The sequence below is a fragment of the Labrus mixtus genome, chromosome 20, assembly GCF_963584025.1.
Source record: "Labrus mixtus chromosome 20, fLabMix1.1, whole genome shotgun sequence".
NCBI classification, from domain to species: Eukaryota; Metazoa; Chordata; class Actinopteri; order Labriformes; family Labridae; genus Labrus; species Labrus mixtus.
This window is the reverse complement of record NC_083631.1, coordinates 13704350-13730032: the sequence shown is the minus strand read 5'-3', so window position 1 is coordinate 13730032 and position 25683 is coordinate 13704350. Positions and strand designations below refer to the sequence as shown.

Below are 25683 nucleotides of genomic sequence, written 5' to 3'. Positions count from 1 at the left end.
TTCTAGTGTTTTTTGTTTCTCTCATCCATGGTCAGGAATCCATCATTTTGGTAGAAGACCCTTAAAAGTGGAAGGAGGTATTGTGCCCTTTCAGATAAAAAAAAAAAAAAAAAGGCTTTAGACTTCAATAATAAAATCTGATTTTAAAGTAACTGAAAGAAATCTGGAAGATTGGATTTCTGGTTAAAAGAAAATCAAGTAAAGCAAAGTCAAAACTGTTTGGAAAACGTTAGTGGATTCTGTGGGATTTGGGGCAGACTGACCTTAAATTAAAAAACCCTCTGACGTCAAACATATTTTTTTTAAATACCGAGTTTCACTGTCCACAAAAAGGCTCGATTTGAGATTTGGATTTCAAAGCGTAGAACTACTAGAGGTCTATAGCCAGATGTATTTGAGAATTCTATTACAGCAGGTAAACTCAGGCATTTTGAATCTCAAACCACCTGCGATGGGAGGGAACATACAGTAATTAAATTAAATCCAATGAGGGTTCAGCTAGATGATGCCCACACCTCCCGAAAAGGAGCCCTGCCTCCCAGCGAACCACTGGGCCCGGAGCACAGGATTGAAAGTCTGTGAGCATGTGGGGCCGTTTAAAGAGATGCACCGAGCAGACGGCACAGACTTTCTCCATTGACGAATCATCGAGATGAAGAGCAGCGCCAATCCGGCACCATGCGCTCCAGGCTCCCACGGACCGCCTGCCTACTGCGACTCATTGCACTCTGCATCCTTCTCTCGCAAACTGCAGCTTATTTTGGGTCAGCTCATTTATTTGTATTACTTCTGTCTTTGTTGTTTTCATCGCAGAGAGATCGCTTCATCCTTTAGCCAATTTACGCACGCGTAATGGTGCAAAAACCTTTGTGCTATTGTGATAATCACAACCATTGGTTTCTCAGAGAGCAACAAAAAAACAAAAACAAATCTGAACTTTGTGTTTCTATCTACACCTTTTTCTGGATTAGTTAAATGATAGTTTTTGCTGTTTAGTTTTGCTTTCTTGTTCTATTAGTTAAAACCAAGAAGAAAAAAAAGTACTTCCCATTTCCTCATATAGCCAACATTTACAAATAAATTATCTTTTTCATAGCGCAAGACAGCATGAAATACAACCTAACTGTAACACCTATGTGGTAATTCTGTTATTTTCATTAGATGTGATACATTTACAATGTTTACAAATCCCGGTGACAGAATGGAACCACACATTTTTTTTTCAAAGTTGGAATTATTCAATGCATGTACAATTTTTAGTACCAAATTCAGATCCACAGAAATCCTAATGTGTTTATTCTTCTCCAAAGACTGACAGGTCGGGAGCCCTTGGTGTTCTTACCGGGTCCGTTCTCCAATGACCCTCCGACAGGTAAAGCGCACCTGAAGCAGTGCGAGCAGATGACTCTGACCCGGCGGCAGAAGAGGCTGTGTCGCAGGGAGCCCGGTTTGGCCGAGACGCTGCGGGAATCTGTGCGCCTCAGTCTACTGGAGTGTCGTTATCAGTTCAGGAATGAGCGCTGGAACTGCAGCCTGGACGGCCGGGGAAGCCTTCTGAAAAGAGGTAAGCGGTGCAATCAGTCTTGTACGTTCAGCATGCCGTGCAGTATTAACAAGAAATGACCCGTCAGACAAAGCGGCGGGTGCTTGGCTCGATCCCGTGATAATCCACCACTGAAGTCGCGTATCTTTATCTGTTTTTCTGTCTACAATTATCTACTTCAAGTAACACAGGTGCATCGTTTTAGTGTATTGATGGTAACATCATTTAATCCTAAAACATGTTATTATGTGCAACAAAATTAGGCAGAAAGAAATTTAAACTAATGATTATAAATTTAGCTGTTAGAGATGTTTGGGGTCAAGATTTAAGACAGTGATCACATTTTTCTGCTCCAACTTTTATACAATTTCAATAATGTTTTCTGTAATTAATGCAGGTATGATTACAGTCATGATTATAGCCTACAGAAAATATGTTATCTATACGGAAAATAAATACATTTATATAGCCTATAGATATAAATCACTTTCAGTATAAAATGCAAAGTTAATAGTTCTTTAAAGCACTTATTGTTGTTCAGATTTATTATTGCTGCCTCATGGTCATTAAGTTGAGGGTGTTTTGTATTTTTTTCATACAGCTCTTATTCCAAAGTCGAGTCATACTAAACTATTTTATTTTATATAATTAAGATCATTGCACATCCATCCCTTTGATTTAAAACAACAGCTACAAAAAAAAACTTTTCCAGAACTTGTGTAGTCGACAACTTTTTTCCATGACCTGATGCAGGTATTGATTAGCTACACTTGGAAAATGGAAGTGTCCATACTAAATCACCATATTGCATACAGATCCATGCAAGTCTGCTGTGCACAGAAAATGCTCGAGTGCATATGGATATCAGTGTGTGGGAGAACATGAACAGGTCAGCACAGAGGTAATGAGAGTGTAGAAAGCCAAGAAATGTGGTGCGGTGGAGAGCGCTCTAGCCCTGTGGTTATTTTTATCTCGGGGAAAGCGCCCATTCCCAGAGGAAAAGGGTGGCATGATTACCCACTTTCATCTGGGAAAATCCTTCCTAGTCAAAATAATAATTAATTGGATCAAAATATAACCTGGTGGTGGCTTTGGAGGGGGGGAGAGCAAATAACAGTGCGTAACCAAAAAGGAAAGGTCAGAAGACAGATTATGACACAAGAAAACTTGTAGTATAATGCTGAGGCTGTAGAAAAAACCATGACAACTCTCTTTGTAAACATTCGGTTAAAAGGCTACGTCAGTGTTCATGTTTTTAAACCATGAATGAATCCCTAAAGTTCAACACAGTTTTGACCCAGGAAACAACTTCGTAATGCCAAAAAGGATCTCGCACTTAAAGCTCTTTAAATCTGTCCCCACCCCCTTTAAAAAAAAAAAACTGAATTACATTTTGAATGTTACACTTTTTTTCTATCTCCTCTGATGACTTTTTTTTTAAAATTTATCCCAGCATTCAAGGAGACTGCCTTCCTGCTGGCAGTGTCCTCCGCAGCGCTGACCCATGCACTGGCCAAAGCGTGCAGCTCAGGCCGCATGGAGCGGTGCACATGCGACGAATCCCCCGGGATCCAGCATCGAGAAGCGTGGCAGTGGGGGGTCTGCGGTGACAACCTGAAATACAGTACCAAGTTCCTCAAGAAGTTCCTCGGCCAGAAGAGGGTCAGCAAGGACCTGAGGGCTCAGATTGATGCCCACAACATCAACGTGGGAATTCGGGTGAGTAACAACAAAAATAAAAGACGTGGAAATATTGCATTCAATTTGTTGCAGCGAAACTGCCACCTTGTCCATTTACGAGGTTGCCTCCCAAGCCCAGGGCATCGAAAACATCACACATACCTGAGCCACACTTTGCTCAATTAGCTTAGCTGCAATTACGCAACAATTATACCCCTGACACACTCCTGCACCTTCAGAGACCACAGAATTGTGATCCTAACATGCACATTTTGCACAGTGCCAGCCCGACAAAGGCCCCCTTATTTTCTGCCATTGTTCATCTCGCTGGAGAACACAGACTCCGAGGGCGAGGCAAGCGGCAGCCGGGAGACAGGACGGCTGTGGGACGGTTTGGAGCCAGGTGTTTTCAGGCATGATAAAGCTTGCTGTGCGGGCCTACAGAAAATTAAAGGTCTCATGTCAGAGAGAACGATTATAACCGTGGCCTCTTTTTAATATACAAGCGAGCATTTTTTTGCACTTACAAGATCACCGTGCTCTTCATAAATCCAACTAATGTTCATAACAACCAGTGTGGAGCTGTGAAGAAAAAAAAGAAGCAGGCCCCAGGGTGCTTCTCCTGAAGCTCACACCTAAGATAGAGCCAGAGAAAAAAAAAAAAAGGGGGGGGGGGGGGAGAAACACAACAGGAAGAACTATCTTATCTCATCTTAACTGAGGTAAATGTTTTCCTCTCTTTACACCAATGTGGCCGTGAAGAGGCCACAAGCCACGTTAAGAAAAACAAGAAGAGGTCGGCACCCCCAATCTCTCAGTAATGGGTGCTCTGAGCCCCCTGAGGGGTTCATACCTGCGATGGGAGGAACGGAGCAGAACTTTTCAAGCTACAAGTCCCCTCTGGCTCCCACTGGATGACCTGTCTCTGCCCCCCTCCCGGATCCCGACAGCAGCTCTCAGGCTGAGTGATGGCGCTCCGATCGCTGACAATCAAATTCAGTGAGCTTTAAAACCTAAATCCTGAGCGCCATCACAACCTGCCGCTCGTTTTTTTTTTTTTTTGTGTTGGCACTTTTACTACATAAATTCTTATCAATGTTTTCCAAGAACAGGCATGTACAAAGAACAGGGTGGAGAGATTCCTATGTCTGCTCTGTTTGTCACCTCCGCCTCAGGCTTTATGAAGAGAGACAGCAGAGAAGCAGACTGAGCTAGTTTCAACACATTGGGGGGAAAAAACAAATGGCAAGAGCTGTCCAAGTGAGAAATGCGAGGCAAATGAAATACGACATGCTGAGCAGTCCCCCCCCCCCCCCCCCCCCCCCCCCCAATCCATTATGTCAAAATTTTTGACTGAGATGGGCTAAAGGCGCGCTATCCCAGACTACCACCCCAAACCCCAACCCAGCCTGCAGGAAACCGTCTCATTCTGTCCAGATAGACCTCCCAGATAAGAGGCCAGGTAATGAATCAAACTGAAGGAACTGACATCTCTCCCTCCTTTGCTTTTTTTTTCTTCTTCCTATCTCAGGCAGTGAAGAGCGCACTGAAAACAACCTGCAAGTGTCATGGAGTCTCCGGCTCCTGTGCCGTACGGACTTGCTGGAAGCAGCTGTCTCCTTTCCATGACACCGGGCGGCTGCTGAAGTATCGCTACGACACCGCCGTGCGAGTGCTGAGCGTGACCAACGCGGCGACCGGGGAGACAGAGCTCGCAGGCCCCCGTCGCCACGGCCAGAGCCTCCGCACCACCGACCTCGTCTACCTGGAGGACTCCCCTAGCTTCTGCAGGCCGTCCCGCTACTCCCCGGGCACAGGCGGCCGGACGTGCGCCAAAGACACCAGCTGCCAGAGTCTGTGCTGCGGACGAGGTTACAACACGGCCATGCGCCTCACCAGCCTGTCTTGCCACTGCCAGGTCCGTTGGTGCTGCCATGTGGAGTGTCAGACGTGTGTGAGAGAGGAGGAGGTGTACACCTGCAAGAACGCATAACTAATGAGAGACAATGAGGAGAAAGGAGGCAAACACTTAAATAAATAACATGTGGACACGACTGAACTCCTAGCTCCTACAGACAATCCACAGAGGGATCTCCATCAAAGCATGTCTTTGCAAACTCATATTTTTTTTATATGGGGAGGAATATACACATGTATCATTAGAATATTACAGGATACTTGCTAAACATCACCTGCTCATACGCAGCAGCTTTACTGTAGGTGAGAATGTTGTGAACTCCTCTGCTTCTCCCGCTGGATGCACTGAAATGCCGCTCCTCTAGGACAGAGGGAAATGAGCTCTTAAACAGGTACTGGACTGGACGTAACCAGCAGTGAGACAACAAACAGTGACTCTGTCGTATAGAAATTAATTGGCCCCCTTTCACTTGACTATTTATTACTGGTCATTGTGTCTGTTGTACTGCTGCTTTATACTTAAACCTTCTTGTAATGACGTTTTTGCCACTGAGGCCGAAGAGGCCTTCAAAGGAACCCACCTGTCTGTCTGTCTTTCTGTCTGCTGTATTCAGTTTAATTCTGATTTTTTTTTTTTTTTTTAAAGCACTTAAGTTGCTCTTGCTACATGTGATACAAAGTGTTGAATTAATCTTAGAAGTTATGAAAACGTTAAATGTTTAAACCGAGTCACTGGAAGCTTTGGGGTGAGGTTGATGCCATTGAAACATTGTAACTACATGCAGTCACAGGGAACCAAGCCTGCTTTCGGTTGCTCTTATGGAAATGTCTATGGAAATGCCTCCGTGAAGCCTAATTTGTGCTCAGCAGAACAAAGGGAAACACTCCGCGTAATAGAGAGGGAATCACCGAGCAATGTCTTTGAAAAAACAAAGAAGAATGAAAAAACACTTCATTTCCGAACATACCATCTCTCCTGGTGTATTTCATCTATTTATAGAAGCGCACACTTTGCTGTGCTTTCAAGTTTAGAAATGCCCGACTGAAACATTTGGTCCGATTTAACCGCATCTTTGTTCCGAATGCCTTTGAAGAGGGCTAATCATGCTGCTTATTCCCCCAAATTGCTAATCAAAGAAAATCACCATGTTTACTCCCTAATTCTCACATCCACACAAGACTTACGTTCCCATGTGTGCAGGTCAGACCCCGGACGCTTTACTTTGTTGGGCTGATTCTGAACAGTGCATATCTCATGGTAGGGCTCGAGGCATATGACAATGTGGAATCATCATTTTCTACCTCACTTCATCTTTTGGCAAATATCAGTAAGATTTATGAGCTATGCAGAGTTATGTCCTCTTCTTTTATTGTCTTAAAGTTCATATTTTTAAGCTGTTGTACAGCTCTTTTGAATTTGGTAATACATATCCATATTTCAAAAGTCAGTGTTTTTTTTTAATCATGTCGCTTTACATACTTATTTAAAATAAATAACATTTATACATGGACATATTTGTTAAAGCTGTGTTTGTTGTGTCTTTTTCAGCACACACACACACACACTTGCACACACACACGCACGCACACACACACACACACACACACACTCCACATGCAGCGATACACCTGTCCTGAAACTCTTGCTATCGAGCGAGGAAACCACTTCCTGCTGATACTACCCCGCCCTTCTTTTCATCTGAAAGGCTTGTGGTCTCGATGCATCACCCTCTAACCGCCCAGCAACAGGCGAGGGCAGGGTGGGTCGGGGGGGGGGGGACGTGCTTTACAGGTGTTGTGCCTCCAGCCGGTGCACGGACCGGGATGGCAATCACACTGACGTTGATGACAAAAATGATGACTCGGAGAAATGCAACTGACCCCTGATTCACCATTAGAAAGTAACATCCATCAGCCCATGAGAATGACAATGAGAGCAGTTTACACACTATTATCCATGAATCATAACTTTCCACTCATTTGTGCGGCACTAGTGAACCCGCAGCACACAGATGGCTATTGTACGAGGTATTTATACTGCGTGCACGGCTGCTTTTGATCTTGCTCTCTAATTACTATGATTGCACATTATTATTCCTTATTAAAAACATCAAGCCTGAGTATTTCAGTGAATTATAAGACAACTTAATTTACTATGTTTTTTTTTTATAGGTTTAATGACCTTCAAAATCTCTATAATGGATGTGTGTATGTGGAGTGTTTGGCATTGTCAGGACAAATGATGGGGGATGTGGGATGAGTATACTCCATGACTTGAGGGCAAGAATCAGACAATTTATCTAAACTTTAGGAAATGTCACTCATTTTAAACTGGAGTTAAGTTAAAAATAGAGTTTCCTCATAAAGTAAAGAGAGAAGTACTGTAAATACATTTTCCTGGAAACCTCTCCTTTTTTTTCTGAATACTGAACATGATCAGAAATGTTTTGACAAAATACTTCAAGATGACTTTCTTTTAATCCCTAAAATGCAGAGATGTAAGGTTTTAAAAGTATATTCTTTTAAGTATTAAACTTCTTATCCTTAACCCTGAAAACCAAGTTTCTTAAAAAAAACAAAAACATCAGACTGACAAAAACAAAGCACTAAAAATCTGAAACTGGCCTGTTCTAAAAAATGTGGGTTTTGACTGGACACCAACAATATGTTTTGTCAGTCTAGTAACAGCATGAAGTGGCAAATACAAAGCTTTTCTCGTTTCCTTCGCCTTGATATTGATTTCCCCTCCGAGGTTGAAAACTTCAGCTGAGGATACATAAATGCGTCAGCCGTCTTTCTGATGACGGAGGTCAAACAAGTTCATAAGCTGAGACTACTGACTCACTATATTAACTCGTCATATTATAATATTCTAGATCAATATTTAACTTTACTCAACAAGAAAGCTGTATTGTGAAATGTTTTTGAATTTTTCAGTTGGATGAGGAGCGAGAGAGGGGAGTGTGTCACAGAGAGCAGGGTGCACCGGGGTTGAGATATTCAGGGACATAAAGGAAAAAGATGAGGATGGAGGGATGAAGAGGGTGCGTTTTTGGCCCCAGGAGGCCTATCCCCTGCTGCTGCTGTTGTTGTTTTATAATGAACTCCTAAAGCCTTCATTTCCCTCACTGCCCTGAGTGGAGGGGGTGCAGTGATGGGGGCTGCTCAGTCCACAGCCGGATTCGCACGCACAAGCCCTGAGGGTGGCTGCTTTGAGCAGGGTGGGGGGTTGGACGGAGCAGGGGTGCAATATGCAAGCTCCTGTGTGTGTGTGTGTGTGTTTGTTTGTGTGTGTGTGTGTGTGTGTGTGTGTGTGTGTGTGTGTGTGTGTGTGTCTGTGGGAGACAGACAGTCCTGATAGGAGACAGGTGAGGCCAGAAAGGTTTTTGCATACGTGTGTGCATACTTGCTATGTGCACACCTGTGGTCACTTCAGTGGGAGTGATATGTGACTGAGTGTTTGTTGTGGGGTTTTTTCTGTGCGGGTGTGTGCTGCAGTCGGCCTGCTATATGCCGGAGCCGCTGGAGCTTCTCTCTTGGGCACCCTGAGATAATGTAGGGTGACGCTGGTGGTAACACTATCTCTTGTGTCTGCCTCGGCCTGGTTCAGGTAAAGGTTACTATGGCGGGCTGGGCTGCAGCAGTGCATGGTGCTCTGATGGATGAAGATGAATTGTCACACGGGCAGGGGCAGTTTTTTTTTTTTTTTTTATGTATGTATTATATTTGTGTTGCTTAGCAAAAAGATTTTATCCAAAGCAACTTACACAGCCTTCAGGTTTATACATCACTAATTTTTGTATGAACAGTAGATGTTAACTGAAGCGTAAAAGGCTTGGTAGATACTTTGCTCAAGGACACAAAGCGCCGTCCTGTCCTGTAATCGGAACCTCTGAGCCCCGGGTCAAACATCTAAACCCCACAATACTTCCGTTACTGCAGAGAAGGTTCCTCAGATCACATCAGAGCTCATCCTAATCCTTATACCGACATGGCACGGAGAGAAAATTAAATGATGAAGAGAGAGAAACAGATTTGTCACAGAAAAAACAGAGAGAGAGACATAGAGTTGTGAATACAGCATGGGGTAGGAATTTGGAATGTGAAATGACTAATGCAGTTGCTCAACCCACAACAAGAACATGCACTGCCTAGAGCCATGACAAGGCTGAGTGCATACCTCTATGGGGGGCCAAACTCAGAGGCTGGGGTGGACTAGGACAGTGGCTGAGGTCCTCATGCTGGATGATGAGATGCTCGGGTGTAGAGAAGGTGTATGTACACGTGTGATGGTCAATTAAGCGGGCAGCGGAGCTGAAATGATTAATTTGCTCCTGTGGACAGAAGGAAAAACACATGAGAGTTGTACCTAAGCACCTCAGGAACAGTAGTACAATGAAACGCACACATTTCAGCAGACATTGAGGAAGCCAATAGGGAACTACTGTGAAGTTTTCTGTTTCTAGAGACATTACTGCATAAAACACAAAGACTTTCTTCAAAAGGAAATGGGTCACCTCAAGGGGCTATCCGTCAATAAACAGAACTTTCTACACTTTTTCTACTCACTTTTTGTTCTGAAAGCAAAAGTGTTTGGCAGTATAAAGCATTTAAGAAAAATGAGTCTATGATAAATTTTTTAACAATTTTATTATCTCAATCAGGGCTTTTTTGTTGGTCGGTCATCTACTTTGATCCCAATTGAAACATCTTAACATCCTACCTGGTGCATTGCCATTAAAGTTTGCACTGACATTAGGCTGTGGTTGAGGATGAATCCCATTGACTTTGCCTTTTCTCTTTTGCCCTCATCAGTTCATAATGGTATTGCAAAAATACCCGCAAAATTCAACACATGCCCATCAGCCTGAGCTGTCCTGTTTCTTTACAGCTAATAAGAAAGTGTTAGCATGCTAACAATTAGCTGGACCTTAACTAACATGGTGCACACAATACTTGTCATCGGGAGCATATTAGCATGCTTTAGCATTTAGTTCAAATCATTGTTGTGTTGATTATAGCCATGAGCTGCTAACATGGCTGTAGACACTCGTTTACATTTAATGGACCAAATGATGAATCCAAAACTAATCTACAGGTTGATTAATAGTGAAGCTAACTGTACGTTTAGACACCAAATGACTGGCTACAAGAGTGTATAACGTTCAAATATATGTGTTTGAAGTTTTCAACAAGCAAACTTCTCAATTGAAGCAAAGACAGATTCAGAAAACGGTAAGGCGGGGGCTGGATGCTCGAGGATGTGGCTAACTGCTAGCAAACAGACAAAGCATAAAGCAGGAGTCAGAACAGCCTGATGCTCAAGAAGTGTTTACCAGAATTGTATACCCCGCCAATGTAAAACGCTATCCCACTTGACTGGTTCATTGTGAGCCACCTTCACTGGGAATCTCCTGGGGGAGGCTGTTCCCATGCTGCCCGACAGAAACACCTGCAGCAATAACTGCAGGGTTTACATTTCAGCTGCTGTGATAGGACGTGATAAGACCTCATGCACCTTCATAACTGACTCCCCATTCTCAATAGAAGGCACTCCTCTGCCTTTATCCCAGCTGCGCGCACACACACAAACACATTGACCTCCATTACATCCAAAACAAAACTTTCCCAGATCAACAATGTCCAACAGAGGAAAAACACAGATAAAAGCAGAGCTACGTGTACTCTCGAGCAGGAACATCTCACGAATATACGTCTGGAATGTTGTCTGTGCTACACAAGTGCTTTCTGTTCGATTGATTTCCTTAAGCGCTTTAACTTCCTGAATCAACACTGTCATTTAAGGATTCAGGAACCGAATAATGTGTCATCACAAACAGGACTTAATCATGACAGTGCGGTTGAGAGTGGGTGCATGTCTGTGGGTAGGAAGCTGTCATGCAGGGGGGAAGCACAGCGTAGTCCTCCGTGCCATGTTGCTGTTTGTGTTCCCATCCCCGGCTGAGCTGTCATCCAACCACAGTGACCGACAGCATCTCTCATCCTCCGAGGTCTGGATGTCACAGGTGGTATGGCCACAGGGCTGTGTGTGAGTGTCTGACAGCTGTATGATCCCTCTCTGCTCTGTGTGGTCCGTGTGAAATAAAGCAGGTAGGGAAAACTACAGCGGGAAACAATGAGGCTGATCACTCGCTCTCATTGGTAAAGAAAGTCTTTCTCCATTCCAGAGAGAAGAAGAGAAGTTTAAAACACCTTTTCAGGGCAGGGTTTACAAACATTCAAATGGAGGAACCATGGCGGGGCAGAGAGTCGACGAATAGTCAATAATCAACTTTTGTTGCTGTGATATCTCTTTGCATCGCATTGTGGTAATTGCATGACTCTTTGCAGCAATTTGGGCCCATATTTATTTTTTCCCCCTTTTTTTTTTTAGTCATCTGGCAGTTATAAACAGCTGTTTAGCTTTGCTATGCAGTGGTTTTACATTTTTCACATCTGTTTTGCATCTCTTTGTTGTCCCTTTGCATCTCTCTGAAGTCATTTAAAATCTCTGCCTGGTCATTTAGACTCTTTGTGATACACCGTGACGTGATTCTTTGCTCTATTGGTGAACTTTTTGGTCACTTTGGATCCATACGTGTTTGTTTAACCTCTTTTTGTATTTGTCCATGTGTCTCTGTTTAGGGCTCTTTTATTATGTGTGTCTTTATGGTCGTCTTGTATCCCGTTGCAGTCATTTTGTGTCTCTTCGTGGTAGTTTTTGAATCCATTTTTGTATTTCTCTTAGTAGTCACTTGGCATCTATAAACAGTTTTACCTCCATTGAAGCGATTTTCCATCTCTTTGTCATCATTCTGCATCTCTCTCCAGCCATCATAAATCTCTGCTTCGTCATTTTGTGCCTCTTTGTGGTTGTTCAGCGTCACTGTTTTTCTTACTCATTTTGTGCCTGTTTTCATTCTGAGCCTATTTTTTTTTTACTTTTTAGTCACTTTGCATCTCTACTTTGTCGTATTGCCTCTCACAGTCGTAATTTTGAGTCTCTTTGTGGTGGTCTTGTGTCTTTCTTTGCCTCCTTGTTGACATTTTTATTCTCCTTTAGTTTGTGTTGCATCTTTTCTGGGTCATAGTGGAACTCTTTGAGTTAGATTAAAGTCTCTTCTGGTAATTACATGTCTTTCTTTTAGTTTTGGATACTTTTTTTGGATCTTTGTTGTCATTTTGACGGTCTAAGGGGGGATATTTGAGTCTCCTTGTGTTTGTTTTGCATCTCTTTGTGGCCTTTACATGCCTTGTTGCACTGATTTTTCATCTGTATTGAGTCTCCTTTTTGTGGTTTAATTTACTTTACAACAAAACATTGTTAGCATTCACAACTTCATTAAGAGGTTCTTCTCCTAGTAACCCTGTGCAGCCACTTGCAACCCTTCTGCCCCGCCTCTGGACCCTTTTCCCATCAGAACCCACCGAGACCCTGGGAGCTTATGAGTTTCTCCTGTCATCTCTGACAGGCCCTCATTTGCTTTCATTCAGCGTCCCATCACAGCTTCAAAGACGAGTGGATCATCTCCCCCGGGGGGGAGTGAGAAGATCAGCATGCCTACAAAAAATGACTGGTATCCAAAAACTGTTGACCCAAGGCGATTTTGCTCCTCATAATTGCCGTCTTCACTGTCTGTCTTGGGCAATCATTGGAGAGTTATGATTTGTTATATTGCCTAGAATACATCAATAAGTACATTGTGTTGGAGTGATTCAGTCCCTTATAATTTTCTCTTGATGAACTAAACAGTTTTCCGTGTGGGGGGTAGTTAGAGAATACACTGAGTGCTTTATACCAACCTTAACAAACAATAACTCTGCTGCCAAGTGGTCTAACCCGGACAGGAGACTGATCCAGGGCTAAATTATGGTTGGTTCCAGCAAAGCCCCCAAAGACTCAAAGCCAAGCGTCAGAAAATAGCATTCTTAGACGATCCAGTGAGGTGGCCACACACACACAACAAAATACACATTCCTACATCTGGATCCACATAGTGGCCATATGTCCTTTTATCAATTCAGTCCTAATATTAGTGGCGGAAAACCAGTAAGTTTATTATTTCTAAGTACTCAGCTGCTGTGAAGCGGACTGCTGCCAAACTTCATTTTCTAACAGCTTTAATATGCAATGACAAACTGGAGTATCTAGTATTCAAGTTATTCAGGAAGCATTCACTGTAATAGATTTGAATAACCGACAGTTTAACAAAGATGTTAGAGCTAACCTTTCCTTGAAAACATTAGAAAGTTAAGTTTCGGGGCGCTGGTGGCGCAGTGGTTAGTGCGCGCACCCCACGTATGGCGGTCATGGTCCTCCAAGCGGGCGGCCCAGGTACAAATCCGGCCTGTGGCTCCCTTCCCGCATGTCATTCCCCACTCTCTCTCTCCCTGATTTCCAATTCTATCCACTGTTCTATCTCTCCATTAAAGGCACAAAAAGCCCAAACATAAATCTTTCAAAGAAGAAAAAAAAAAGTGATTATGTTTCATTTTAAAGAACAAAATGCCTTTGGCTGTTCTTCTAAATGTGGCTGTTTAATTAGTACTTTTGATACCAAAGTCAATATTTTCTGATAATATTGATAATAGGGTTTTTCACCAAAGTAATCATTTGAGCGGCTGCAGGATTTTAGTTGTAGTTCATTGTTTTAACAGCATGGTATTGTTAAATGTTTACATCTCACAGCTGTAGATCTGTACCAAAAAATGAATACCTAGATTTACAATGATTGTCTTAGAAACTATAATGATTATCTTAAAAATCTGTATTCACAACTAGTGTTATCTCAAGACGCTCAACAAAAAGCAGGTAAAAGACTTTACTCTTTGTGTACCGTCCCGAGTAACCTACGAGACACGAAAGCTCATGTGCTCCCAGGAAAATATGTGGTTAATAACAAAGATTTACACATAGCAAAAAGTGAGAATCGTAATCTGCGAAAAGAAAATCTTCCATATGGTGCTAAAACAACTTTTCCCCGGGATTACTCCTTGAGAATTATCTTACTTTTGCAAATAACGTGCATTAAAATCTGGTACAGACACTGGTATATCAAACTAGGTGTTACCACACGTGATCTCTTGGTCAGTCTGAGTGGTGTGATCGTGCATTGCACCTGGAGTCTGGATTCCAGTTTGTGCCTGTGGTGCTCAGGTGTGCAGGAAAACCAGTAAGCTCATCTCATCCTTTCCTCAGGGCTGAAAGATAAAGGACAGACAGAAGGAACCCCATGACCTTGAGAGACAGAGAGAGAGAGAGAGAGAGAGAGAGAGAGAGAGAGAGAGAGAGAGAGAGTGTGATGGAGCTGAATCTGCATCATGTACTGTTTATGTAAATGGTTTGAGAGGTCTTATTCCTTCTATTACTTTTTCACCACTCTGAGTAACAGGTAAAAACTGTGCTGCCCCGAGGATGTGTTATGAAAACCGAAAAAAAAAAAAAAAAAAACGGTGAGCAGTGAGAGCAAGAATTGGCATGAACAGACCTCAAGATTTCTGACATGTGGGGGTGGCTGAAAAAGGACCTCCGTTGAGAAGTGTCTAGCCTGAAGAAACAACCATCAACTCAAGTAGCATCAGGCAGCACAGGAGAACTGTCTGGGCCATGTTCTGACTGCTGTGCTGAAAGAGGTAAACAAACACAGCTACCACTCGCAAACAGGAGCTTGAATCAGTTTAGTGCACTAAACAGGTCAAAGGTGCATGCATTTACATTTCTCGCTCGCTGGTCTTCCCCTCGCTCAGTTTAGCAGACGGAACAGACTGTGATGCAGGGTTGCAACAAGGTGATTGAGATGTGGTTTTGTTAAGGTGCCAGCCTGCCAGGTAGCGCCTCAGGAGGATTTTCCTCCCAATAATCACCAGGGAGCTATTGTGAAATTCTCACGACTTGTTCTGGGAAATCAAATCAGGCCACATTTCCGCACAGCACTCTGTGTCTAACTGAGCTATGATGGGGAAACTTGACAGACAACCTGACACCCTTTATTTAGTGATCATCTCACCTCGAAATGAAAAGTCTGATATCTTAAGTTTTAGTGTCTCCTACTGCAGACGAGCAGGAAGCTTCTGGATGTCCATACAGAGACATTCTGACACCTATCTGTGGAAAAAGAGGATAGCCTAATTAGACCGAATAGGAGTGAGCTGACAAAAGCTGGCCCCGGGACATGTTTCACAGTCTTTCCTGTCACATGTCTACATGTCAACAGATTATGCTCCATGCCCTCACAGCTCATCTTGGTAGAGAGAGGATCTCTGCTATCACACCTGTCAGACACTAATTTCAAAGGAATATCAGATATAATGGAAATACAGCCTACAGCTTAGATTTAAATTTGGGAAGTTTTGCAATAAATTGTAGCCTAACCTTAACAGAGATTTTGACTTCTCCATTAACCAACATACGTGACTCAGTGTCTGCACGACATTTACTACTTATATTAAGTGTCCTGTTACAACTCGTGAAAGCATTTAGTGTCAAAACTAAAGAGTAAATTCATGGAGTTAAAAAACAAGATATATTATATATATATTATATTTGGTTTCTTACCATGTCACTTAGTTTCTCCGACACTAGGTGGTGTTTCTGTTACCGCAGCCTAATGTCTGGGCCAAAGATCGTAAATACAGAGCACCATGACAAACATAGAACTCAACTCAGTGATCATTTCAGGTATAAAACGTACAATTTTATTTACCTAAAAAAGTGTCGGTTACAAACATACACGAAACGAAACTTCGAGGCAAAAGCTGCAACTACATATTTAGCGTCGAAACATTGACTGTAAATATTAAGCATCGAAAGAATCCTTTAGCCTACTCTCTTCAATATTGCACTACGTTCTTGCTTTATAAATGTTTTTAACTTGTCGAGCTTGTTGACTTCATTAAACCTGCATTATTATTTATGTAGTTATACCCTGGTTTAAAACAGGTTGAAACATAACTGGCCATAAATTATGTATGTGTTACCATTTACGACTCTGTTTTTGCACATTTACATTTAATCTTTCATATTTAATTTACAACCAGTTACAACTCTGTTTTTGCACATTTACATTCAATCTTCCATATTTAATCTTCCTATTTAAGACTAGTAATGCTTAGTTAAATCCTGGTTGTATATATTCACATTCTTATTTTTGATATATTTTAGTACTTATTTACTTTGTAGTTAATATTATATTGTGTTTAGATTTGCTAACATTGTGTTTTTTACTCATATTGTGTGTTGGATAACCTGCTGCTGTAACGCCACAATTTCCCAGTTTGGGATCAATAAAGTAATTCTATTCTATTCTATTCTAAAATCTGAGTCTGTAAATGGATTCAGAGTGAGCCCTCTTCATTTTTATTCCCTCTTTAATGTGACGCTGCACAGCTTCCGCTTCGTTATTTCCGTACACAAACGCTCTGCTGATGACGTGTACACCCCAGCACCGTTAGCTAGCTAGCTACCTGTCAGAAGTAAAGGTAACGTTTTAATAGAAAGAGATAAACACAGCGTTTCAACTCAGTACTGAAGATGGAGACGCTCTATCATCAGACAAACAAGTGAGTGCATCTGTCGTCTGTAGAAAATGTGTAGATTCTCTAGTAGAGGCTATAAGTGTTACTATACAAGGTAATTACCACTGATTTAACTTAAACCGTCATTGTAGCAAACCGATTTAAGCATGTTGAGCTTTTGGTCTATAATATTTTCACATAGCTTTTCGTTGAACTTCGTGATGTTTACAGTAGACTTGAGTTTCAGTTTAAAAAAATATATATATAACAATCAGAATATCGGTACCATATGTCGGGATCCCAGTCACTAATGTTGTATGTGTTCCGGATTAGGCACATCCAAGAGGTGCAGTCTCTTATGGGAGATCTGGAGAGGACGGACCGTCAGTCAGTACACTGTGAGTAGAGAGCTGCACATGATTTACTTTGGGTTACAGGCACATTGTTATCGCCCACTGCTCTGTGTGTGAGTGTTGTTATGGTACTATTTGGGTTAATGCTCCCACCAGTCTATTTTCTTTTGAATGGTGTCTTAATTTCTGTACAGTCCAGACTTGTTATGGCTGCTCTGATGTAATGACAGGAGGAGGGCCGGTGTCTCCCATGCTTATTGTTTTGTGTGGTTGGTGCCTGGCTGGTGCCAGGACAGGAAGAAGCAGGGTGGGTGCAGTGACAGAAGCTGGGAGGGCTTCTTCTAGATAATGGTGGGAGCCAGGCAGTAGACAACCTTTAGCCAACCTTTCCTTCCTAACTCGTGTAATTAACATGTGTTTTAACAGAGGGTAATGTCGTATACTTAATCTTGGTAAAAAAAAAAGGTACAACTGCACTCACCCTGAAATGAACAGGGTTTCAGCAAACTAATAACTGATTGAGGTCAGAAAAGTAGCGAAGAGTAACTTAAAAATGTATTACATCTAACAAAGAACAAAATGATTAATTAGGGAAGTTACAAGTGGGAAATATTTGTGTGTGTATACCTTCCTGTAATCATTCCTACTTTACTGCTGTTTTAGAATTTGTCTCTTTTTCTTTCCTCCTGATTAAAGTGTTAGAGAACGAGCTGCAGGCCAGAATTGACCAGATCTTCAATCACTTAGAACGACTTGAGATCCTAGCCAGCAAGGAACCACCAAACCGCCGCCAGAATGCCAAATTGTGAGTATGGAATTAGTGAACTGTAGGTGATCCTGCAGCTCCGAAGCTGGCAGGGTGCGCTGTGTCTTCTAAAGTCAGAGGGAGGGTGTAAAATATGAGACAGACAGCCCTGTTCTGCCCTGTGGCAACATGGGTCTATGAAAACATTTCCTTAGAAGTCCCGTCATCACCAGCATTCCTGCTGCATTGGGCAAAGATTCATTTCTAATCTGGGTAAACAGGCCTTAGGGGACAAAGAGCACCCCATCATATAGCAGTCCTCTGATCTCTGCAGAGCTCGAGTGGGGCCAGAGTGACGTATAGGAGAGACTATGAGAAGCTTTTCATTCCAACTGCGTGATATTTGAGCGGAGAAATGTTCTCATTCTCTAGAACAATTTTGAATAGCAAAGACTGTATGAGATGAGATGAGATGCAGTGACGCACTGTTTTAAAAATCAGGTGAGCAAGTGTCGAAAAGAAAGTCGAATGCATTTAAAGCATCCTTTTGCTTTCTTTTAGACGAGTGGACCAGCTTAAATACGACGTTCAACACCTTCGCACGGCCCTGCAAAACTTCCAGCACCGGCGCTACGCCAGAGAGGCCCAGGATAGAGAGAGGGAGGAACTCATGAGCAGAACCTTCACCACCAATGTGAGTCACATGTGCCTAAGCTAGTTTCCTCCGTATGACATACTAATTAACGTTGAATTGAAAAAAAAAATTAAAAAAAGAGTTTGTTCTTCTTCAAATAGGATGCAGATACTTCCATTCCCATGGATGAGACCCTACAGTTAAACTCCAACCTGCACAATGCACACAGAGGCATGGACGACCTCCTGGGCAGCGGTAGTGGCATCCTGAACGGTCTCAGAGATCAAAGATCTACGCTGAAGGTGTGTGCAGACAGTTAAAATGATCTATCTGTAGCACTGCCAAGACTGTTCACTTTTTTTTTTTTGTAGTTTTATTTAATTTCCTGAAGAAGGGAGCCAGTACAGAGGATCCGCGGAAAGTTCTGTTTCTGACCCAGTTTCTGGTGTCCACATTGATCTCAACAGTGTCATTGTTACTGTGAGAATGCTCAGTGTTTCCAGGGAGGAGATGGTCTTCCTGGTTATGCTTCAGGCCTCCTCTTATCAGGGTGTGTCTATTGCCCTGTTGTTTAGCCATGAGTAACCTCTGACAGATTGGCGCGTCAGGGAGGGCGTTGATTCTCCACGTCTCCACAAATCAGATGAATTAGTGTAGATAATTACCATGTCGTCATGTATTGTCTGAATTTTCCAAAACACTCCATGTATTGCTATAGTAGTATAGTCTAGCACACTTGCTCACCAGTGTTTGCATGCCCTTCTGTTTCGGTTCTTCACAGGGCACTCATAAGAAGATGCTGGACGTGGCCAACATGTTAGGGCTGTCCAACACAGTGATGAGGCTGATAGAAAGGCGAGCCACCCAAGATAAGTTCATCATGATCGGAGGCATGCTGGTGACCTGCGTCTTCATCTTCCTGGTGGTCAGATATCTGGGCTAACCTCCAACCATCAAATCAATGACACTTTTTGACCAGCTGCGGACACTTCTTCAGCACATCATCCCTCATGATATGAAAAGTGGCAGAACATCCGATTGAGGTTATCTTTGGATTCATTGTGCCATTGTTTTCAGCCATTTAAAAAAAAAAAAAAAATGTTCAATTGAAAAAAGGGCATGGTTGAAGAACTTCAAGAACATCCTTACAGTATTTTATTCCACCTGAGGCCCTAAGAGAGCATCAAACTTTAAAATAAGTCTGCTGCTGCTTCCCTGTTCTTTTTATTTTCTAAACCAGAACCACTCTTCAACTGCTAATCACTGTTGTGACTCCTGGAACCTAAACGGCTTTATAACTACATTAAACTGATCTCTCTACTGAACTTGCTTTCACCTCCCGTGAAAAGCTACATTCCTGAATCAATCAGCAATGTTGTCCGTCATTCTCCCGTCAGCAGTTGAGAGAATTACAAAGAAATAAATGCAGTATGGCTCCATGATACTTTTTCATTACAACATCAAGGTTCACCCTTAATAATCTATTTTATCATGTATGTGTAGTTAAAGGCCGACAACAATAATCTGTCGGAAATCAACAGAAGCAGCAGTTATTTTGAAACTGTTATACACTTCTTGGATGTATGCTTCTGTCTAGTCTCACTGTGTGAGTGACTTTGTTCTATTAATAAAATTAAATGTTTTCATTTCCTTGCTATATTGCTGACTCAGCTAGAGACATGGTATGATATCACATTTTGCATTGCTGCTAGCTAGAGTCAACAGATGATGTTAACATGGATTTACAGACTTCACATATCTATTCTGGGTAACTAGGGCACCATCTAGTGTTTAATTTGCACACAGACCTCTGCAGGGACTTCTAAGTTGTACCAGATGAAGTGATGCAGGTTGTTTTATATTGTTACTGTTGACTGGTTTAATGATAGATTTAATGTTTAATAACCACATATGGGAAACGACACATGGACTCAAGATTTTATTGGCTGAAACAGTAAGTTTAAAAAATACAGAGTTGCTACTGTTTGACAGATGATTTTTTTCTTTTGCCAGCCCAGCCAGGGTCATTTGTTAACAACCTTCATGAAATACACACATCTGTCCTCTAATTATGTTTTTTTTTTTCCAATGCCAGTCTCAACCTCTAGAATGTTAATAGGTTAATCTAGAGCAGTTTTATTTACAAAATTACACAAAAGCAAAAACTCAGCTCTTCTTTTTAAGAGCATTTTAGAAAATAATTTAAAAACAGAAAAATACAATTATTGCAGTATACTACAATCTTATTGTTACAGGATGCAAATGCACCACTTCCATGTACATATTTCAGTGCAATTCATTCAGGTGTTCCTTCACCACAGGGAACATGAGCTTTGCCTCCGGGCTAAATGTATGTTGAACCCCCCCCCCCCGCCCCTCACCTCACATCGCCCCTTGCTTACAGAGGGGATCCTATGTGACAATGTTGTAAAGATTTGGACTCCATAGCTATAGTTTCAAATGGTCATCATTGGTGGGATTCTTCACATTACACACTGATATATGTACAAGTTACTTCATAACAAATCACTTTAGACCATAAGTCCAACAGAGCGAGTAGTCTTATTAGAACATTAACAGAGTATCCATAATCATGAAATAGTCTGTTTCAGAAGGTAACAGAATCCAAGCAGTTACAACAAAACTACTTACTCCTAACATGATTCTGCTTCATTTGTCAGCCAGTATTCCTCTTTTTGGCTGCCAAAAAGAGTGAGAGTAATATTTTAATGTGGAAAAGGGATCCAGTAGTTTTGGTGTCTATATACCTGAACCTGGAATATAAACCAGCCTCTTGATTAAGTCTATTTCAATATACTCCCCGTTTTACAAAGTATGAAAAGAAAAATCTCATATGAGGCAGAAAAATAGTCAGTGACAATTTTGTCCAATCACAGGCAGAACCACTTTGTGGCCAAAACTAGCTGCACTGTGTAGGCCAGTAACATGGTGGTTTATTGACAGTTTCCTGTCTCAATGCCTGTGTGGTGTCATAAAGACTTCATCTTTAAACCAAGATGGTTATTGAAAAGTCTTTCTTCCAGTGATTGGATGCTGTGACTACACTCCTTTACTTGGTATGTTTCTCAAGAGCCATGGTTAGGTGGGTGCTGGAGGTCCTGCCCTGAAAAGATTGGATGTAGCAGTGGGTGAAGTTGGAGGGCTGCTGCTGCAGCAGCAGCCTGTGAGGGCCGCTGGGCAAAGAGTGTGGGGTAGAGGGCATGTGGAACATGGTGCAGAGCAAGAGGGGTGTGGTGAAGTGCAGAAGCCGGTATAATGTGAATGGGTTGACCAGAGAAGAAGGCCGTCGGGTGGGCAGGAATCAAACCAGCGTGTCCTAATGAGTGTCCCAGAGAATGACCGAGGGAGTGTCCCAAAGGAGAAAGGGATATGGGGGTTAGGTGGTGCTGGGGAATGTGGTGTACCTGGGCCAGTTGTGCATGTGCAGGATGTGGGTGGTGGGGATGACCTGGGTGTATGCCCATGGCTGCAGCAGTGGCAGCATGATGCTGCAGGATGGCGTGTTGCACAGTGGTGATGGAAGTGCCTGAGGCCATAGACACTGTGGGCTGCTGTATGTGGATCTGCTGCAGGGTGGGTTGAGGGGGGGCTGGGGCCAAGTTAGCAGCAGCTGCTGCAGCTGCTGCAGCAGCAGCGGCAGAGGGAAACGTCTTTACCTGCTTAGCTAATAGCTGCTGCTGGATGTGCTGCTGTGCGGCCTGCTGAAGCTTGCTGTATTTCTCCATCTCCTCTGGCGTGAATGTAATAGGCTGACTCTCCAAAGGAGCCAGTCCATCCTCCTCAGCCTCCATGCCGTCCTCCTCCAGGCTTGGTGGTGGGTAAGCAGGGTAGGCATGCATTGGTGGCTGCTGCTGTTGCATTTCTGGCATGAGGGACTCCATCATGGGGTTCTGAGAAGGGTCATGTCCTGGTTCACCTTGGTACTGGGGTAACATCATTGAAGGCTCCTGTTCATACAATGGTCGTGGTTCTGCGTGCACTTGGGCTTCTGCAGTGGGGTGCTGACTTTCCTCCTGAACCACTGCGGTCTGTGGGGCCTCCTCAACCTTCTGAATGGGTGGAGCTGGAGGTGGTGGTGGAGGGGGGAACTCCCTAATAGGCTCTACTAGGAAAACCTCTTGCTCAGCCTCAGAGCTCTTCCCTGCTCCTGATTTGTCCCCGTCATCTGGTCTTGTGAGGGGGATCAATGGCTTTTTCCCTGCCTGTAGCTTTCCAAAGAGTGGTAGCATGGATTTGTTTCCCAAGGTCGGGGGTAGTTTGGGACCGAAGTAGCCCAGTGGTGGGTCCTTAATCTTTGATCCAGATTTTGTTCCTGTGGCAGAATCATCAGAGCTTTTCTTAGACTGAACCTTCTCCAATAGCTGGCGAGCAGTAAGGCTGTTTTTCTGTTCCCCCGCGTCTCGGGACCCTCCTGACCTTAGACCATGTGAGCTTGATGAATGTGTGTTGCGGTTTAAGGCTCGCGATGAAGACGAGCGGGGAGACTGGCAGCGGTAGATGTGAGAGCGGTTGAAGTCTCTTCGCTGTGTGTCACTGTCAGCTCGACCACGGGGGGCTCTTCGACGAGGGGAGCCTTTGGTGGAGCTAGAGGAGCGGCTACCTGAGCTGCGGCTTCGACTGTAACTGCGCCTCCAGGATCTTGCACTTGTGCTGCGGCTCCAACTGCTAGAGCTTCTGGAACTGCTCCGGTGGTGCCGCCTGTGCCTCTTCCTACGGCTGTAACTGTGTGAACGTGAACGTGACTCTTCAGAGGAGGAGGAGGAGTACTTGTGTCTCCTTGATCGTCTACGTCCTCGACTGCCCCTCCTCTCGTATTCAGAGTCTGATGAGCGTTTGGAGTGCCTCCGTCTTCGACCCTCTGTGCTGTAGTCGCTGTAGCTGTCTGAGTAGCTACGGCTGCGGTGGCTGTACGCACTACTGCCTGCTGAGGAGCGCTCAGAGCTGCTGGAATAAGAGTGACTACGGGAGTTTTTGCCACGGCGGCGACCATGACTGCTGCCCCGTCTTTCCCCACGTCTCGAGGAGCGGCTGCAGGAGCGCCGCGATTCCTCACTGTGGTGGCGCCGTTGTTCCCGAGGACTTGACCTATGATGACGTGAGCGCTGAGTGTTGGAACCCCCTTCTTCTTCACTCTCACTGCTTGGAGGTCGACCAGGACCGGGACTCTTCTGGGCCGAGGTAGAGCAGGAGGCACTTTTAGATGCACTGGAGTCAGTCTTTTGTTTCTTGGTACCGCTGTGCTCCTCTGAGGAGTTGACCTTCTCAGTGCCTTTACCAGCTGCTCCTTCCTCAGCTCCAGACTTACAAGGCACTTCCTTAGCAGGACGTTTCCTCTTCCCTGTTTCTGTTCCTGTATTTTCTGTAGACCCTCCCCCTCCAGTTGTCAGCTGAACAGAAGAGGCAACAGCTTTGTCTTCTGACTTTGGTTTGGATTTTTCCTTTTCATCACCTGTTGCCTCATCTTGATCTGGTGCCTTGTTTTTGCTCTTCTTCCGTTTGTGTTTTTTCTTCTTTTTTGGCTTCTCCTGTGTTGCCTCAGTGTCTCCCTCTGCTGCTTCTTTAGTCCCTTTTTCTTTTTCTTTGCGCTTTGAGTGCTTTGCGGACTTCTTATGCTTCTTCTTTTTCTTCTTCTTCTTGGCATTAGTGCTACCTGTTGCAGGTTTTTGCTCATCACCTTCTGGTTGGCCAGGCTCTCCCTTCATCATTGCTTTGTCTTTGTCGGTGCTGGTCCCAGGTTTAGTTGTATCTGCTTCATTTGTAGACGTGGTTATCTCTTGGCCCTTGTCCTCGGACCCTTCACATGGCTTGGGGGACTTTGCTGCTTTACCACCGCGCACTCCTTTGTTGCGTGACAGCTTGAAGTCAAAGTAGAGGGGATTGCAGCTGTAAGACAGGGAAGGTTGGGCTTTGGTGAATTCAAGAAGCTCAGAGGGCCACTGCAGGGTGGTGCTCTCATCTTTGCTCAGAACTGGGAAGAAGGGACCTGTGGGGATTTTAGGACCAGACCTTGAATCTTCAGCATCCTGTGTGCTCTCTGTTTTTTGTGCAGGGGAGGTGGGTGCAACGGAAGCTGCATCTGCTGCACATGAGGACAAGTCATCTGTCTTCAATTTAGGAGACGGTGGAGCTAGCTCTGGATCAGGAGTTGAGGTGACGTTATCTTGTGACGTTATCTTGTTTTCAGTCTTGCACTCTGTAACACTGGGCTCTGTCTGTCCCACGCAGTCTTCATCCTTGTTCTCCTCCGACCCCTCTTCCTCATCTTCCTCTTCTTTGCTCGGACACTGATCAGTGGCCTTCATAAAAAGTAGAAACTGGAAGTGAGGCTTCACCCGGCAGTGGGCTGGAGGTATGTAGTGATAGTACTCAGGCTCCTGTCCAGCATATCCTTCCTCTTTTTTCATCATCATCTTCAGTTTGTTTAGGGTGGAGGCTAGAGAGCCTCCATCATCAGCCTGCTGCTCCTCTTCTGTAGCTACAACAATACTGACCTCTCCTCCTACTTCACCCCCCACTGATCCTTCCTTAGGGCTGTCTATGCTGCAGCCAGATGTCTCCTCCTGCACTAGAGCCTTTTCTCCTTCTTGGCCCTCCTCTTCCTCCATAGTCTCCTCCCCATGATCAGCAAACACTGCTGCTGCTGTCTCCAGCTTCATGGGGGCTTTCTTGGCAAAAGAGAAGGACACGCTTACTTTGGATGCAGCACTGGAGGTTGGGGAGGAGGCACTGTTCTTGCCAAAAGAGAAGCTGATAGTTGATGCCGGCTTTGGGGAGGCTTGCTCACTTCTATCAGTTAGTGATACTTCCTGGACACTCTCCGTCAGAGCTGGGTTCTCAAGCGTCACGTTATCACTATCTTCTGCCTTTTCTCCGTCTACAGCGACTGTAGTAGGTTTGAACATGGGCCCACTTCCTGGAGTACTGAAAAACAAAAGCATCGTAACTGTGAGACACTGTAAAATGTTTCCAACTGCAAATGTTTTAGACATAACTACAGTGACAGTTCAACAGGAGAACAACTTGGATGTTGCGTTTGTCTTCACAAAGGGCCTCAAAAGGTCCTGATGGTCTTAAGTATAAGAATTCAGAAGTCTGACATTATTTTGTGAAACAAGTCCTTTAAACAAAAAAATATGCATGGAAATTAATAGTTTTGAACTGCTGTGAGAGCAAATTATTACACTAACATTAAATCTATATTTGTTTTAAGATATGCGCTTTTTTGCTCAAACATTTTAACAGTGATCCATTGTACCAAAAAACATTTTGCAAATGT

General features: G+C 43.6%; 3 protein-coding genes and 1 long non-coding RNA gene across 6 annotated transcripts in view; 2 read left to right on the top strand and 2 right to left on the bottom strand.

Annotated features, from left to right (window-relative positions):
* Nucleotides 1–572: 572 nt before the first annotated feature.
* On the top strand, nt 573–5779 carry wnt9b (wingless-type MMTV integration site family, member 9B). Its single transcript, XM_061065667.1, has 4 exons — nt 573–764; nt 1311–1564; nt 2997–3262; nt 4755–5779. Exons 1-4 carry the CDS (start codon nt 679–681, stop codon nt 5214–5216), a joined length of 1068 nt encoding a protein of 355 aa, XP_060921650.1. The 5' UTR covers nt 573–678; the 3' UTR covers nt 5217–5779.
* On the bottom strand, nt 1433–17056 carry LOC132995621 (uncharacterized). The gene is made up of 4 exons (XR_009677037.1): nt 16941–17056; nt 14260–14378; nt 9321–9474; nt 1433–1554 (listed from the first exon to the last, which is right to left on the bottom strand). It is a non-coding gene; the product is annotated as an uncharacterized LOC132995621 (long non-coding RNA).
* Nucleotides 16539–20569, top strand: gosr2 (golgi SNAP receptor complex member 2). The gene is made up of 6 exons (XM_061065668.1): nt 16539–16699; nt 16988–17052; nt 17704–17812; nt 18314–18446; nt 18548–18688; nt 19168–20569. The coding sequence occupies exons 1-6, from the start codon at nt 16671–16673 to the stop codon at nt 19327–19329; spliced, it is 639 nt and encodes a 212-aa protein (XP_060921651.1). The 5' UTR covers nt 16539–16670; the 3' UTR covers nt 19330–20569.
* gpatch8 (G patch domain containing 8) overlaps nt 20311–25683 on the bottom strand; it is a 197666-nt gene continuing 192293 nt past the window's right edge. For all 3 annotated transcript variants that reach the window (XM_061065664.1, XM_061065666.1, XM_061065665.1), the window contains one exon: nt 20311–25328. In XM_061065664.1, the coding sequence (XP_060921647.1) occupies nt 21473–25328 (3856 nt within the window). In that variant the 3' untranslated portion in view covers nt 20311–21472. The remainder of the gene's footprint in view (nt 25329–25683) is intronic.